Consider the following 17,694-nt stretch of genomic DNA (forward strand, 5'->3'; position numbering starts at 1 on the left):
GTATTAAGTTTATATTCATTGATTTTTTAATAGCGCCCAAAAATAAATATTTATGCACATACGATTAAAAAAGTCACATACTCTCGTTCTGATTGTATGTATGTATATTCGGAATCCCGATGATGGCAATGAGTCAACAATCCTGTATTGAAATGCAAACTGATCTCGTTCTGAACTACCACAATTACACTAATTTCACATTCAATTCTTCTCGTCTTCTTTGGCACTATTTACAACCGTGTGCCCGTCTGGGCTGAGAACAAAAATCTTCGTCAGTTTTCTCTATCATTCGCAAGATCACGAAGTTGTACATCTCAAGTGTAAACAGGTTTCTACGCACTTGGTCCTTCCTTTGGATTTGATGGCGTGGTCGCCTTTGCTAACGTTGTCCACCCATGGGTCTCAAGTTGAAGGAGCTTTTAGCTGGAGCATCATCTTCAATGCGAACGACATGGTTTATCCCAAGCATTCGTTGGACTTTTATGCGCTTAAGTGTATCCATTTCGCCGTAGAGCTTATACGAGTACAGTTCGTGCTTCCATCTTCTGCGATATACATTGCTCGTGTAGACATTTCCAAAAATCTTGCGAAGAACAGTTCTCTCGAATACTTCAGTGTTTTCTCATCTCGGTTCGTCATAGTCCAAGCTTCAGCGCCTTCTAATAGGATAGGAATAATGAGAGACTTATTTTCGTTCATCGAGTCTAAAACCTCGCCTGGTATCGATTGGTTATGGTGGATGTTAATGAAAAAATTAAATATAATTTTTTAAAGAAAATGTAATTTTTGAAGAGAAATTTTTGATATTATCAGATTTTTCAAACTCTGAGTGCAATTATGCTTGGTACACTCGAGCCAAACCCATTTTGAATCAGTGCATTTTCCTACAGGGATGTTACTGTAGAACAATAAGCCTAAAAGTAGGCAACGATTCTCTGGATTTCAAATTGCTGTTTCCGGTAAAGCCTGAACTAAGAAATTGTTTTACCTTCGCTGTTGTAACAGTCGAAGAGTGGCTTGCATTAGGTGGAAATTTGTAAAAAAAAAAGTCTATTAATATGAATTTTATAGTTTTAGGTGTCAAAGGAAAATGGTTGAGAGGAGCGTAAGCGCTAAAAGGTATGTTTCAGTTAAGATAAAAACAATTTTATAGTTTTAAAGAAGCATGTTTTTATTTATTAATATTTTATTTCTAATTTAGTTTTTGTTCATTTCTCCTTTACACTAACATTTTAATCATTACAATCATTATCATCACTAATATATCCGAACTTACAGCAAACAAATTGCTGCTATGCTATTCTCACATATATAATCGTCACGTATTATAATATTATAAGCTAATTATCTTTTCAATAAACAGTTATAAATATCTTTTAAGCATTAGAAGTCACATCTTAATAGCATAAATAGGTTTTTATGCATACAATTGGATCATTAAATATTAACGTAGTTCAAAAATTATTATTACATTATTCAGACAATGGTTTTATGATAAAAAATACGTGTAAATATTATTGTTTATATTTCAATATCTAATACATATGTATAAGTAAATTTTACATACAACTATCCAAAAATGAGTTAATTAAACAATTTTACTTAATTTGTTAATTTAACAACATTTGAAAAAAGATGCTAAAATTATTTCAAAAAAATAAAAATTAAAATTAGAAACATAAAGTAACAAATAGACTAGTTAAGAGTTTGCTTCCATTTTCATCCATTTTCATCCACTTTTATAGCTGGTCCATTGGCATGCTCGCTTAGTACGCTGCTGGCGCTGATTGGTGCCCATATGCTACTTCACTACTAAATATATAGCTTATGCGTAACATACATATACATATACTTGATTTTTTTTAATTCAGTTTATTTCTGAAATTACTACAATAGTTGTTGTTTTCTTTTTTATTTGAACATAGGTATATATATTTATATATGTATAATGTATATGTCTATTTACAATTGTTTTGCTTTGTGTATGCTTTTATTTTATGCTGCTAAAATAACTAATTCTCCATGGTTTTTTGAACAAGTGCTGGAACATATGTATTTCTTTAAATATTTAACTGTATTTTCTTAATGTTTTTCTTCACAATTTATCGTTCGTACTAATATGTGCACATGTTTATTTGTTTTGTTTTTTTTTTGTTTTGAATATTAGCTATTGATTTTAGTTATAATATTTTGTCCTTTTTTTGCATATTAATTTTTATTGTTTTTACATACATCAGCTGCAGCTTGTCTTTCAGAGTTTTGTTTTTCATATGGGTTATTTTAAGTTACATACATATGTACAAAGGAAAGAAATGTTGCGGCAACATTTATTTTCGTTTGGATACAAAAATAGCATTTGCGTCTAAACGTTCGCTTTTTAACGTTTTCACTTGCCGAAGTTTCATACGAACGTTTTGTGTTCATGATTAAATATTTTTTATAATAACAAATACAATAAATGTATTAGTTTAGCTTGCAAAAGTTTTTGTTGTTGGTACATGACGACCAAGTAAAAAAATCAAAAATTACGCATTCTGAAGGAATGTTGTGGTCTGTTTGCAAAAAAACGAAAAATTCAATGTAAAGCAATCTTGATAATAATAATAAAAAATTCAATATTTTTTTTACAAATTTTATAGAAATCAATTTAAAAACTTTCATAACGAAAACTATAATACAAATTAATGTAAAAATTTTAATTTTTAATGCAAAAAAAAAAAATTACAAAATTTTAATAAAAAAATTGAAATATTTTTATAAAAAAATATTTCACAAAATTTTTATAAAAAAATATTTAAAACTAAATAAAATAAATATAAAAAAATATGTTAATATAATAAAATCAAAAATTTTGATACAAAAATATTAAAATTAAAAATTAAAAAAAAAAAAATAAGTTTTATAAACAAAAAATTAAAAAAAAATATTTATAAAGCTTAAATAAAATAATCATAAATTTTAGTAAACAAAATTAAAAATTTTAATAAAGAAAAATGCTTAAACATCTGTCTCAAAATTTTAAAGTAAAAAAAATTTTACAAATTTTATTAAATAAAAAAATTCAAAAAGTTTTATATTTTATTTAATAATTTTTTATAAAATATATTTTTTTTTAAATTTTTTTATAAAATATTTATTTATTATAAACTTTTTCTATAAAAAACATTTATTTTTTGTATAAAATTTTTTTGAATTTTAATAAATAACAAAATTTAATAAATAAAAAGTTTTAAAAATTTTGTAAAAAATATTTTAAAAGTTTCAATAGAGAAATATACAAAAATTTGTGAAAAATCCGATCAAAAATTTAAATAAATAAAAATATATTCAAACATACATATTTATTCAAAATTCAAAATATTTTATAAGAAAAAAGTAAATAAAATGTATAATTATAGAAAACTATATCAAAAAATTTACAAAAAAAATTTAAAAATCTATCTCAAAAATTTGAATGGACAAATTTCAAAAATTTAATATAATAAAAATTCAAAAATTATGATGAAAAGAAATTTCAAATAGTTTTTATTAAAAAAAACTTTAAAATTTAGAGAGCAAAAAAATTAAAAATTTTATTGAAGTCTATTTAAAAAAAAACTGAACTTAATTTCAAAAATTATATCAAAAAAGGTTCAAAAAATGTTAATAGAATCAATTCAAAAATTTCAATGAAAATAAAAAATCTATTAGAAAAAGTTCTGAAAATTTTAACTAAACAAGAAATTCAAAAATTTTAATGAAAACAAAATTAACATTTTGAACAAAAAAATTCAATAATTTCAATGAAAAAAATGTGAAATTTTGAATAAAAAAATTCTGAAATTATAGTGAAATCAATTTCTAATGTTAAAAAGAATCAAAACGCAAAAAATATTTTTTTTTCTTATAACACATCCTGCTACATACATTTTTCGATTCCTCCTTTATCTTTCTCGCTTTCTCTGTTTCTCTATTACTCTTCCTCTCTCTCTCTCTCTGTCTTTTTCTTTACTTGTTTTACAGCAAAACAAACAACATTTAGGTTTTGTGTTGTTATTTAATAACTTTCAGTGCCATTTATTTCTTTAAATTTATTTATTTTTCAATAGTTTTGTTTGAATTGTTTTTAATATTCTCATACGTACAAACTATGCAATAAATTATTATTTAAACTTATATAATAGAAATAAAGCAAAACTACTAAACTACAACAATATTTTATTATTATGTATATGGTACGTGGCTACAGTAACGTTATTTATATGTGTAGGTAAATGTTTATGTATGTGTGTTTTTATATATATAATGTAATCTTGCAGTTTTTCTTCACATACAAACAGCAGTTTATAGAAGTTATTAAAAGAAAGTTTAGCTACAATTTATAAGTTTATTTTATTAAGCAGCATTTATTATTATGTATATATTTTTTGCATTTGTTGCACAATGTATGCAACAACATGAACTACACAAATTCAACTGTTGCATTCTAGTTATTGTAAATCATTATTTATATATATACAGTTGATTTTGCTGCAGTCATGTATCATGCATGCGAATCCTTAGACAATTAGAGTCTCCGCAGGATTCTGAGCGCTGTCTGGCAGTCGCTTTTATAGTTCTTCATACATTTTACTTTTATTCTTTTTATGTTAGTTATTAGCAACTTATAAACTGTAGCTGAACAAAAGCGAAAATTATTATTATTAACTGCATATGTGTTACAGTTTCATGTATGTGTGTGTGTGTGTTTTAAAACGAAAATACTTGAGTTGTATGCATAGAAAAGTATGTGTTAACAAGTCAAAAATCTTACAACAGATTTCGTATACAATACTATTAGTGTTATATTTAAAATTTCTTGTTATGTACGCATAAATCGAGAAGCACGCAAGTCTGTGTTATAAGAAATTTGCTTAAAAAATGCGCCTATATAATAAAAAAAAATAATAAAAAAGACCACAACATGTTTCAAAATTGTTTAGTAATAAAATATTTGAAAATTTTGCAAAACTTGTCACTTTTTGCATTTTTTAACCTCAAAAAATGGGAAAACTCATGTTGACTAAAAATAATGCTTAAAACAGAGTTTTGCTGGCTGGCTTTGATATGTGCTAAAGTATTTGTCTTCAGCGCGTTATAAATCTTTTGGTTATTTACATATTTTCAGCATGTTCACTAATCCTCGTTTTTTCATACAAAATTTTAATATTGGCTATTTTATAATTTTTGATTTGAAGATTTATTTTTATATGTACAAACAAAATTGTTTATTTCTTTTAATATATTACTGACTGCTCATAGCAGTTGCAAATTTTAGTTGGATAAATTTTTAGTTGAATAAAAAAAATATATTTGTTTTTAATTACAATTGTTTTTCATTAAATTATGAGAATTGTGTTTTATTTAATAACACTAGTGGAAAACATTTTTTTTTAAATATTTTTTAAAACCATTAATGTGATAAAATTAAAAAAAAAACTGTAAATTGTAGGCAGCTTGAAAGACTTGACTTGTTTTGGTTTAAAATTTATTTTTTACTTAATAAAACAAGGCATTCACTGTTAGTTTCGAAATTTGCAATAGCTGAAAAAGTAGTTTTTGAAATCTTTAGTTCCCAGCTTGATTGTTTTAACAATTTGCTGAATAATAAAATTATTAAGTAAATTCGCATTTATAAAAATATGGCAATATTTATATGATTTCTTAAGCTGTTTCAAGTTCAGCTGCGCAACGTATGTAAATTTTTTATTTAAATGATTATGATATTTATAAAAAAAAACTTATTAAAAAATTTAAAAAAAATTTAATGTACCACGTTAAGCGTGAATGCCTTGTTTATTATTTAGCGAAAAAATTTTACTCTTTTTGCTGCACACTTTTAAACTTTTTTTAAGCATTTTGTTAAAAAAATATTATTAATGAATTGGTTTAATGTATGTATTAAGTTTATACTGCAAATAACATGAAATTTTCCATTTGTGCTTTTTTTCAAATCAATTGGAATTTGTGTTTTTCTTTATCAAATCAATTGGGTTTTGTTTTTTTTTTCTGCTTGTCATTGGAATTTTTGCTTTTTTGAAAACTTTGATTGCAAAGATGTTAAACTTTTTACCAATGCAATTTTAAATTTTTAGTTTTAATTTTTTATATATTTTTTCTCTTAATAAACTGTATATTTTAACATTTTGCCTGTTCATTTTCTTTCATTTAGCGTTTATTATATTTTATTTCTTGCTATTTTCAAGTTTTCAAGTTCGCAAATTGTTTTTCATCATGCAAATTTGTTTACAACTTTTTTATACTCGTGCGCATACAAGTATTTTTAAACGCTTGCAACATGTTGCTACAGCATATAATAGTTTTTTTGCTTTCCTTTTGCCTTCTTGCTTTGTTGCCACATTTTCTTGTTTTTCAATTTTTACATATTTTTAATTCCCTGATTATTTTAATTTAATTTTTCTTCAAATCTTTTGCTTGTTTACAGTTTTATTATTTTTTTTCCAAAAGAAATGTGCTTATATTTACTGAATTTGGAAATACATACAAATACATGCAATATGGCTGTTGTTGTTGTTATTTCTATTGTTAATGTTAACATGCAAATATTTCGCTTTTGGTTTTTCACATCGTGATTTATCTGCTTTGTAAAAATTATACAACATGGATGGAAAATAATATCAAAACTTAAAATTACACACAACTTTAACTAAAATAACTAAAAGAAAAATGAATTTTATGTTGAATCATACTTTCTTAAACTGCTCCTCTCTAATCGTTTGCTTATGCTTTAACTATGCGCTTTTCAAGTGTCAGTGAAAAGTAAAAAATTTTGAAATTAAAATTTAAAAAACACAATAATAATATACAGATTATGACAATATGAAGCAAATAATGCAAACGATTTTATTCTCTCATTCATATTTACAAAGATACAAAGTTTGCAACAACGCACTTTGTTCTCTTTCAAGCGCGTGCAGCAACATTAAAATATTTTGCTTACTACCTTCTGTGTTCCCCCACTTCCTGCTTCCATTCGACTCAACTTCATATTTTTGTATGCTTGAAATAATTATAAATTGAGTTATGTATATCACATTTAACATGATCATTTCGCTTTGTTTGCCGCTTGAAGTCACTGCGGCAACATGTTGCGCTGTTTTAGTTGCTGCAGATTTATATTAATACATTTGTAGCAGCGTTAGCAACATGTTGTCGCTAGAGGACAAACGTTGCCCAGTGCTTGTGTGTGAGTGTTTGAGTGTGTGTGTTGCGGCAATGCAAAAATAATGCGTACAAACACACGGCGGTGCGTCGCTCAAACAAAGCTGGGAATACTTGTTGGTATGCTATGAAAGCGCTATATGTTGCCAGCAACATATGGCAGCATTGGCGCACAACCAATTGTTTGGCGACGTTTATCAGAGAGTTTTGTTTCTTGCTTTATTTTTGCTTGAAGTTTTGTTGCTTATTTCTTTAAGTTTGTGGAATTTTCGTGATGTGTGTTTGCCAGTGTTTGCTGGTGTTGTGATGGTTTGCAAATGTTAGCCACAATGTATTGAAGAGAGGCGACGGTGCTTTACATGGTCGCCTCGCTGGACGCGTAAAAAATGAATCAAGCGTATATTTTTATTGCCGTGGCATGGATCACAATGTTTGCAGTTTTGAAAAACTTGCAGCATTCCATAGAAAACGGAAAGTATTTGTTTGTGAAAAATAAATATGTATGTATATAAAATATATTAACCGATACAACGCTCGTGCATGTTTCTCAAAAGTTGCAAACATTGCCATTTTTTTTAATTTTTTTGTGGCTATGAGAATCTTTTTTGGCGCAATAAAACATTTTTTTTGTGTTGCCACTAAATTATAGTTGCTTTTCATTTGTCAAAGACTCTCAACAACCAACACATACACAACAACAAAATTAAATTAATTTGTACGCCACTACTTGCAGTCCAACCGCCGCTCACTCAACATACACACACCAATATCACCTTCAATTCTAACATTTATGTAACTCCAACTACCCAGACTGGTGCTTCGAGAAAGTTTTGTTTTCTTGTTTAATATGCTACGCCTCGCTTCGACTATAAGCTTTTTCAATTAACGCTTCAACATTGCGGCGTTTAGGATGACGACATTGGGCCGTTTGTTGTGGCCGCCACATTTTCCGCGCCATTATTGGTCGCTGCTGCTGCTGCGGCTGCTGCTGTAGCCGTTGTTTCGGTCGCTGGGCTGGCGTCGCTGCTCTCATTGGCCGCAGCAGTTGTGGGTGTACCAGCCTGTTGTTGTTGCTGTTGCTGCTGCTGTTGTTGTTGTTGTGGTGCTGCGGCAATCATATTAGCGGTCGATACTGTGGCATTGCTGGTATTGCCGGCCGTGATCGCTGGTGTACCGGCACTACTGCCATTGCTACTGGTGTTGCTGCCAGCGATCTGCAGCTGCGTTTGCATTTGCAATTGTTGCAACATCTCCTGTGACATGTTCGATTTCAATATGGTGTTCTCAACCTCAAGTTGATTGATTTTGTCCATCAGCTCGGAAATCTTCTCCTTGAGTACTTCAACTTCCTCGCGAACAGCTATCATAAGATGGGATTTGACCAGATCCTATGGGGAGAGAAAGATAGGTGGTAAGAAGAGAAGTATTAGTAAGGCTTGCGAGATGATAAAAGCTAAATAAAGAATATGCAAATTGTAGCACAAATATTGATCTTAATTATTTGTGTAAGCTCAGCGTATAATATGATATAATAAAGCTCTCGGTAAATAAGCTAAATTTTTTTTCAAAAAAATTTAATTTTATAGCATTATTGTTCATTCTTAACTTGCCAGCTCGCATGTTCTTTATAATTTTATAAATCAATATTTTTCGTGTGAGCCGTTTGTAAACACAGCCTACTGCCTTTACCTGTTTACGAAATTATACACATACTATATATATATATGTACATGAATACATATCGCGTTAATTATTTACCCATACATATTTGTCAACATGCAAATTGGCCTGTCATAAAAGCATATTTTGTAGCAAAAGCCAGACAGACATAACCAAGCTGCGCTGGCATGAGAGTTTTGCCAGCCTCACGCTGCTCAAATGTAAATATTTGTGCGATTTGTGCGGAATATGTACATACATATGCCATGTTTTGCCTGCAAATCAAAGCAATAAATAACATAACACACTCATATCCACATGCATTTATCGTGGCAAAACGGGTTGATTGCGTGATTTTTTTCTCTACGGTGATAAGATAAGCAAACATTTTGACTAATATGGCATAACTCGTTTAAATATCATAAAAATAAATGTGTTTACCCATTTGTGAAGTATTAGTAAGTGAAAGACGCTACATTTATTTTTATACACACGAATAATTAAAAACCCTCTTCAACAACAGTTATCTGAAAGCCTTTTACTCAATATTCAGCAATCACAGCAGAAACTATTTATAGCTACGCCTTTGTACGGACACTAAGTGACATAGAACCGCATAGCAGAGGCTGCTTGGTTGAATGCTGTGGTGAGCCGACTATAAAGGGTATAGGCCGAGCCCACAATAGCATATTTCAAAATAATTAGTTTGGCAGCGTTTCATATTTTTATCAAGTGGCTATTGTGAAAGCTTTGATGAAAAGGATGGAAGCTTCGTTGAATCTATTGTATTGACAAAATACGAAAAGACTTTTTCGACTACCCAATATTTGATAATAAATAACTGCTAAATGCTTAACCGATATATTATCGGATATAATTTTTGTAGCGCAGTAAATTTCTTACAAAACTTTGATTTCTTCCATTGAATTATAAAATTCATAAGAAAAGAAAAAATTTGCCTTAAAATAATCAATTTTCAAGCGTAAATATCATTTTAAAGATTAAGTTTACAAAAAAATTTTTAGCGAACATTTTTTAGACCATACAATTTCATACAAAGTTTATGAACGAGATATATTTTTCAAGAACTTGGAAGCGATATTTGATTTTTCTAACTTATAATGAGAAAAATCAGATTACTGTAAGACGGAGAATCTTGCCGTTGCAAATGAGACCTCATACTTGGCGCGAGTTTCGTAGAGTTGTCTCAGGACCTACTCCTTAGAGTACTAAACGAAAAAATAAATTGTTTTTTGGCGCACCTTAATGTTTGTCCAAAAATTGTGGCACACTAAAGCGAAATTATTTTATGCCAACATACGTATTCCAAAGTCACATTAGCAGAAACAAGAGAAATGCCTTCATGACCGCACTATGCAGATACCGGGCGGCACAAATGTAAAGGCATTCAAATACAGCTCAACACAGGGTGCAACTACTTGGCTGGAGTGTGCTCAGAATTGGAGCAACACGCGTATCTACTAATTTATAGCAGACAACCGGGAGTTCACTCAGTGGCGCAACACAACCACGACCCCTGGTGGTTAACAAAAACAAAGACAAAGAAAAACCGAGCACGTGCTAATAATCATAACAAAATTCGCACATCACGCCACGCCACGCAAATGGTGATTCATTTGGTTGTGCTTGCAATGGCTGCCCACATGCGCGCTTCATGCACAGTCGGCAACATGCCGAAGACAACACCTTAACATTCATTCATATATGTACTATATATGTAAGTATCTGGATATAAAAATATGGTTATAAAAAATATAAATACAGGTAACACTCCACAAGCGCAATATTGCTGAGCATTCAAAGCGGCGACGACGTCAATAGTTGGAACAAATACATACAAGTGTGTTAGTAATAACATCGAACATATGCCACGAATCATTAAAAAAAGAACTAAATTAAACACGAAAACTTAATAGTTTCATGTTTTCCAAGAAATTTAGTTGAGAGTGGCATGCGCACACAAAACGGACCACTGGGACACATCAAACAAATTGACATTGTACGTGGGTGTAATTACTGAAAAGCATGTGTGCTGACAGCTGTCCTGTCATTTCAGTGCTATTTGCTCAAGCGACGGTCAATTAGGAGCAAATCGCGAGACAGGGTCCTTCAACAATATATTGAATGCAAAGCTGTCGAGGAAAAAAAGTTCAATAAAGGTATTGTGTGGTTATGTGTGACATGAAAGCAACTCTTCAGTAATTACAGTGAGTATCTTAATACTCGTAGTAATGAGATAATCACAGTGTGCATATTCTAAAAATATACATATTGAACTACTTAGTTAATGTGGGTCAATATTAGTGAACATCAATGCTTGTCGGTTACGTGATTGGCCTTGCTTGCGCTGAAATTTAGCACACCCAAGAAACTAACTAGCAAGGTAGGCACATTGGCTTTTCAGCATGTGTTGAAAGAAAGTGTGAGGTAGTTAACCTCATTTTTTGATAAAAATTTTGTCTTTCACTTTGTATATGTGTGGAATGTATATAATATATAAAAAATATGTAAAGTATGTGTTGTGGATTAACTTCATCTATAATTCCTTAACAAATAAGGTAAAAACCAAGTATGTGTACAAAGAATTTGTACTCAGAGGACACTGCCAAAGGTCATTGTGCGCTTAATACTGTCAAATTTTCTTGCAAAAAATATGGTCGCACGTAAATATGTAAATTTGTTTTGACAGCATTATTCTTATGTCTGCACATTGAATAAATGCGATTTAAAAGCTTGTTGATTAGGGTGGGTCAAAAAAAATATTTCTTTTTGCTCGCTACTCTGAAAAATAGGTTTTTAGATACCTCTTAAGAAAGTCGATACAAGTAAGAGCTTTTAATTGTAACGGGAAGGTTGTGCGCTTTGCAGTTTACTATTCCTTCCTTATTGCCAGTAAGAAAAAATCAATACTCGCTTGCAACTACTTAAAAATATGTCGTTTAAGCGCTGATACTTTGAGATCCTTTTTTTTAGAGATATCTAAGCACCTATTTCTCAGAGTAGAAAGTGAAAAAAATATTAATTTTTTAACTACCCAAAATATTTTTTACCCATCCTAATATTGCTGTAAGCATTTTTATTTTTTTCGGCTGCCTGCAGCTCTAAGTATTTGTAAATAGTTTGACTTCCATTGGTAGAGAATCAAGCATTGCTTGAACTAACTTATTCGAGAAATTTGACAAACATTTTTTACCCCGTCAACACGTGGCGTATAAATAGCAATATATTTTTATGTTAATTTCCAAAAAAATATTTTATTTATTCAAAGAAATTATCAGCCAGACAAATATAAACAAATTAGTTTAATAAAAAATGCTTGGCGCAACAAATCACAAAATTTAATGCTTCTAATAAGGTTGCAGTAATTAAAATTAAATTAATTTTTTTGGTTTTTGCTGCAAGAGTAAAGGAGAGGAAATCGGCAAAAAGACGACAGGTTTTATATGCTTATCTAAAGGAATTCTGCTAGCGATGAACCCGAAAGTTTTGGCTTGCTTCCAAAATTATTAATAACTCAAAATTCGTACGGGATGTATGGATTTAAAAATTTCTAAAAATTATAGTTTTCAACAATATGCAAAACTACGCACGAGAAAGCCAAAACATGTATGTAACTAGAACGCCAAGCAGCCGTTGAAAGCGTGATTAACTCGGCAGATGAAAGGCACCAATAACGAAGGTGACTAACTTTTTATACAAAACAGAAAAATAATCAAATAAAAATATCAAAATGAATTTTGCGAAACAAAAAAATCTTTTAGACAAGAAGTAAAAACAATCATAGCGGAGCTAAGGTATAGTAATCAAAACACAAGTGTCTGCCATAAAATATAAAATTAAGCCTCTTGAGCTTGATGATAAATGCACGCGAATACCTAAACAAATTAAGTTGCCAATTTTGTTGTTGGTTTTTAGAGTATTTCATATAAGCTAACTCAAAGTCGTCAAATTTAATAGTTACGGGTAGACAGAAAAAATATAAAATGTGCAGAAGGAAAAATAATTTGATAAACACAAGACGAGTGTGTATACATACATACATAGTATACAGATTATAATGACGTGGCAAGGCCGCAGAGTTAGGCGCGTACAATTAATGGCAACAATAATGCAGAAATGTGTTGATGTATTTTAACGCAGCTTAGCTAGCTAAACAACTGATTTTTTGATGAACGAAAAAAATTAATATAAGAATAAAAAAAATTAAAATACATTAAGTAAAAATAATAATAAAAAAAAATTAAATAAATAAATTAAAAAATTAAATCAAAAATATAAAATAAATAAAAAAATAATGCAAAAATAATAAAAAATTACAAAAAATTTTTTAATAAATAAATGAAAAAAGTTATATAAAAATACAATAATAAAAAAAATAATAAATAATAATACAAAAAAGGAAATATAATTCAAAAATCAAAAAATAAATAAAAAATTGTATAAACTATTTTTTTGTCGAAAATTTTCCTCATCGATATTATTAATTACCCTTCCAGGCGCCATTTAGTCGTAGACAAAATTTTAATAAATCCAATAAACAAATAAATTAGCAAGAGCCAAAAATGTGGACAAAGCAGGGTTTGAAAGATAAAAAGCCACTAATGAATACAAAAAAAATAACGTCAGTAATGGAATTGTTAACTCTACTGATTACTTTGCTGATTTTTTCTACAAACGCCAACCGTCACAACATAATAAAGTAATTTAACATTTGTATGCGCCAGTCGTAAAAAAAATAAAACTCAGCCAATCTAAAAGAAATTATAGACACAACCGAAAACCGAAACCGGTTTTGAACAATAAAAAACTAATGTTATAGCGAGTCAAAAATACGTTTTATGACAACAAAGCTGCTTAAATAGACTAATTTGCCAGACAGAAAAATTTATAAAATTAAAGCTATGCATATATTTTTGAAAATGGCTTTGAACGAAAATAAAAACGAAGGAAATGAAGTGTTAAAAAATGCGAAGAAAACAAAATACAAAAAACATTTAGAAATCTTAAAAAATTCGAAGAAAACAATGCACAAAAAATCTATAAATAAGCGTGTGAACACAGAAGAGTAGAGTAAAGAGGCCCTACAGCAATATTTATCTATTGAACTTTAGTAAATAAAGCGAGGCTGCTTAGACTCAGATTTAAGTATTTGCTAAGCGACGTTTAAGTAGAGCTATTCGAACTTACTGTTTACACTCAAAAACCTAGAAAATTTCTGTAACTCCTATCAATATAAGCACAAAAAACTTTGAGTTAGAGAAACTTCGAGTTATGGAAGGAAATTTGTATGACATTTGACTTCCATTGCCAATTCAAGAGTTCGAGTTATGGAGAAGTTCGCGTTATGGAAGTTCAACTATATTTTCAACTTCTTAAACTCAAGTATCTACATATTTGCTAAGTAAAATATCTATCTTTAAGTAGACCTATTCGTACTGACTTTGAGAAAATTTTAAACAAAATATGAAACAGTTTGCATAAGTCTAGACATCATCAACGCATTTGCATTTTAAACTGCAAGACATGCCGTGTATTTACCGAATCCAGACGGAGGTGTGATCGCACACAGCAACACAGAACTCGTATATGCAGCGCTGCAGGTAGCACAAGTCGTAGATAGAAAATTCGCCTGCAACCAAATAGCTATAGGTCAACGTAACACTATCTTGTCGCCACTTAAATTCAATTTGACCTTCGCTTACAATTTTATTACTAGCGAATCTTCATTTGCGCGGCTGCCATTTTAATTGCTCGCCTCGCTTCAGATTATCGCCGCGGGCGTCAATTTGCTGAAAACGAGCACATATTGGTGCGACGATATGCGTATTTAAGTGACGCCAACACAACTGATTGATTTTATTTCTGATTTTTGCAATATACACTATACTACCTTTATATGCATGTATATATAGCTATATGGCGATTTGTTGGCTGTCGCATGTGTGTATTTCAATCTGGCGCAATTGTATAATGATTTTTTTTCTTTGCAACGGTCACACAATGGTGTATGTTGCAATGCGGTGGCGTGCGCCTAGTGAATATACTGATGGTGCATATTGTTGAAATAGAATAATAGCTATTTAGCTGCACGCGTAAGCATTTGGTTTGCTTTGCTAGTGGGGGATTTGACATAAGCGCCACTACTAATGATGTCACAGTCATTGTACGAATCCATTTAAAATGTTTACCAGCAAAATACGCTTGAAGGCACACTCTAACTAGTATTACCACATGCAGGCCTTCGATATTTGCTATTTTTGCTTCTTTAGCATCTTATTTATGCGCAAATGTTATTGTAATGAAATTTACTGAAAGGCGAGACATTGCCTTGCATACATATGAGAGTAAATTTTTTGTAATGCAAATACATTTAAATTGTAATTTAAAATAGGAATTTTAAAAGTATTTTAAGTGCTGCTGAAGAATTTATAAAACAATTTTTAAATTAGTTTAGCGACTTTTGTACATTGCATTAGCCTTTGAGAATATGAAAATTGCACGTTTGACGATTTCAACACATACGAAACGAACTGAAACAGTGTGACTCAGTTATTGGGTTGTTCGGGTGAGTATGCTGGAATCGATACGATTACTTTACGCCCAAGTAAACCGAGCTGTGCATTTAGCAAATACGTTTTTAGGTAACTATTACTGATTTTGGAAAATTTTGTAAGAGAAAATTTTGAGATTTATTATGATAATTATTTGGCGAAATAAAAAAAATGTTAAAACTAAACACAAAAATTGCTGCCTTAACGCAATTTTAATATTGGCTTAAGGAATTAAATTGAATCAAGCACGTTTTCTTTGTCATGTTATTGACTTTTTCAGCTTTTAACAGCTCTCTTTTTGTCTACATAAAAAATAAAATAAGAAATCCTTTACGTCCACATACTTTTTAATTGCATAAATATTTTTTCGCTAACAATTGCGTCAGAAAAATCAAAACCATACGAAATTTTCGCTACTTTCTTCCTAGATACATACATACATACATACACTCTTACAAAATGCATGTAGTTATGAATAAATGCAGACTTACTTTTGCATTGGGCACCATCACATAGCAGGGGCTGTCTTGGCCCTTCTGCCAAATTTCGTATAGCCAATTTTCAGGTTGACGCATCGCCATTGTGCCCATCATTTCTTCGTAGGTTCGCGTGTTGCTGGTTCAATTAGTACAAGTTTATGCTTAAAAAATGTGTCTTTTTTATTTCAGCAGTGACGCGCTCGATGTTCAGCACTTTTTATTTTATATTTTTATTTTTATTTATTTGGGTGTGTGATATGTGTTTGCGTGTTGTCGCTTGACGCGAGCGATAGTTTCAGTTTTGAAATTATATAACAATTTCACTGGTTTCAATTTACTTTTCTTACTGCAGCGTAAGAAATTGCACGATACTTTTTAACGTAAAAAAATTATTTCTTTTAATTTTTATAATTTATAACGTTTTAAAATTTTTAATTTTTTTCTGTATCACGTAGTTACGGCAATGGAATTTGTTACAAAGTTATGCTTCTAACTTTGTTTTATATTCGCTGCAATAATAATCTCCTGTGTGTGTTTTGTGCTTAATTGCGCTTTCTTTGTGTTTTTTATTTATTTTTTCACAAAAAAGGCACACAGTCTTTTTAATTAGCTTCTTTCAATTTCTTTGTTAATTTATTTGCTTTATTTCTTTGTTGAATTTCTATATTCAATTTGCTATTAGCTATTAGCAATGTTTTTAAGCGTGTTGTTGATTTTACAAAAGTTCAGCAATAACTGAATTTCGATTCAATGTTCAATAAATTGTAGCGCTTTTTCTGCCACTCGGCTGTCTGAGCAAGCAGTATTTTTCAATGCACGAACTCGTTGTCGTGTTGCGTAGAGATAAAAAACGAGTTGAAAATCGCACGATTGTTGGAGCTTTTCTGTAGCTTTTATACGTGTATTAGTGCGCGTAGTTAAGCTTTTTTGAGTATTTCACTTGAGTCTTTGTCTTAAAACCACTCATGGAAATTGGGCTTTCTTGTGCAAAATGTATATAACTATGAGTTAAAAACTGTACTTAAAAAGTCCCTTTCAGGAAGGTAGTGTGCTTTTTCAGAATTAATATAATTCAAAATGTACAAAACTTATTTTTATTTGCAATTTGATTTTTAAAATTTCTCTTTTTATCTTTTTCACTTTTTTATTGCAGTACAAGCGTACTTTTTGTGTAACTTTTGAAAGCTGTTTTTGCTAACGAGTTTGTATGGCGACTGAACGTCTGCCGGCAAATGTCGACACCTTTATATCGAATGGCAAACAGCCAATTGCCGACTCAAATGGCATGCTCACTCACTCATTGGCTTGGTGGTGGTGGCCACTGTTGCTGCGCATGTTTGCCGCAGTAATTTGAGTATCGTATTTGGCTCGAATTTCTATTGTCACAACCGCAACATGTGAGCAACGAATGCTACAGCGCACAATACAATTCGCTGCGAATAGGTGAGCCCACAGATACTTTTTCAGTATCTACAGCTGCGACAGTGTGCAGATAATGCAGGCATTTCTGTATCTACAATAAAATCAACGCGCATTGGTGTTGGTGAGCGCATATTTCTCACTCAAGCTATTGTGTGTGTGTATGGCACACGGACAGTTAAGACAAAATGAGCTGAGCGAGTCCGATGGGAAGTGGCTCAAATGGGTAGAAAAGAGATGAGTGTGTATGAATACATACAGAATGGAATAATTAAAAAAAATATCTGCAAATATTTGATGCTTTCCTAAATAGTTGATTAAGATTATTTTATTTGACACTTTCTGGTATTTATGTACATACATAC

The 17,694-nt window shown here is 30.4% G+C and overlaps 1 protein-coding gene across 1 annotated transcript in view; it reads right to left on the minus strand.

The window, feature by feature from the left end:
- Window positions 1-6,445: 6,445 nt before the first annotated feature.
- The window catches only part of LOC120768200 (protein bunched, class 2/F/G isoform), a 220,412-nt gene continuing 209,163 nt past the window's right edge, over window positions 6,446-17,694 (minus strand). Inside the window, exon 3 of the mRNA XM_040094772.1 lies at window positions 6,446-8,588. Coding sequence (XP_039950706.1) covers window positions 8,106-8,588 — 483 coding nt within the window. The 3' untranslated portion in view covers window positions 6,446-8,105. The remainder of the gene's footprint in view (window positions 8,589-17,694) is intronic.

This window comes from Bactrocera tryoni, chromosome 2 (genome assembly GCF_016617805.1).
Source record: "Bactrocera tryoni isolate S06 chromosome 2, CSIRO_BtryS06_freeze2, whole genome shotgun sequence".
NCBI lineage: Eukaryota > Metazoa > Arthropoda > Insecta > Diptera > Tephritidae > Bactrocera > Bactrocera tryoni.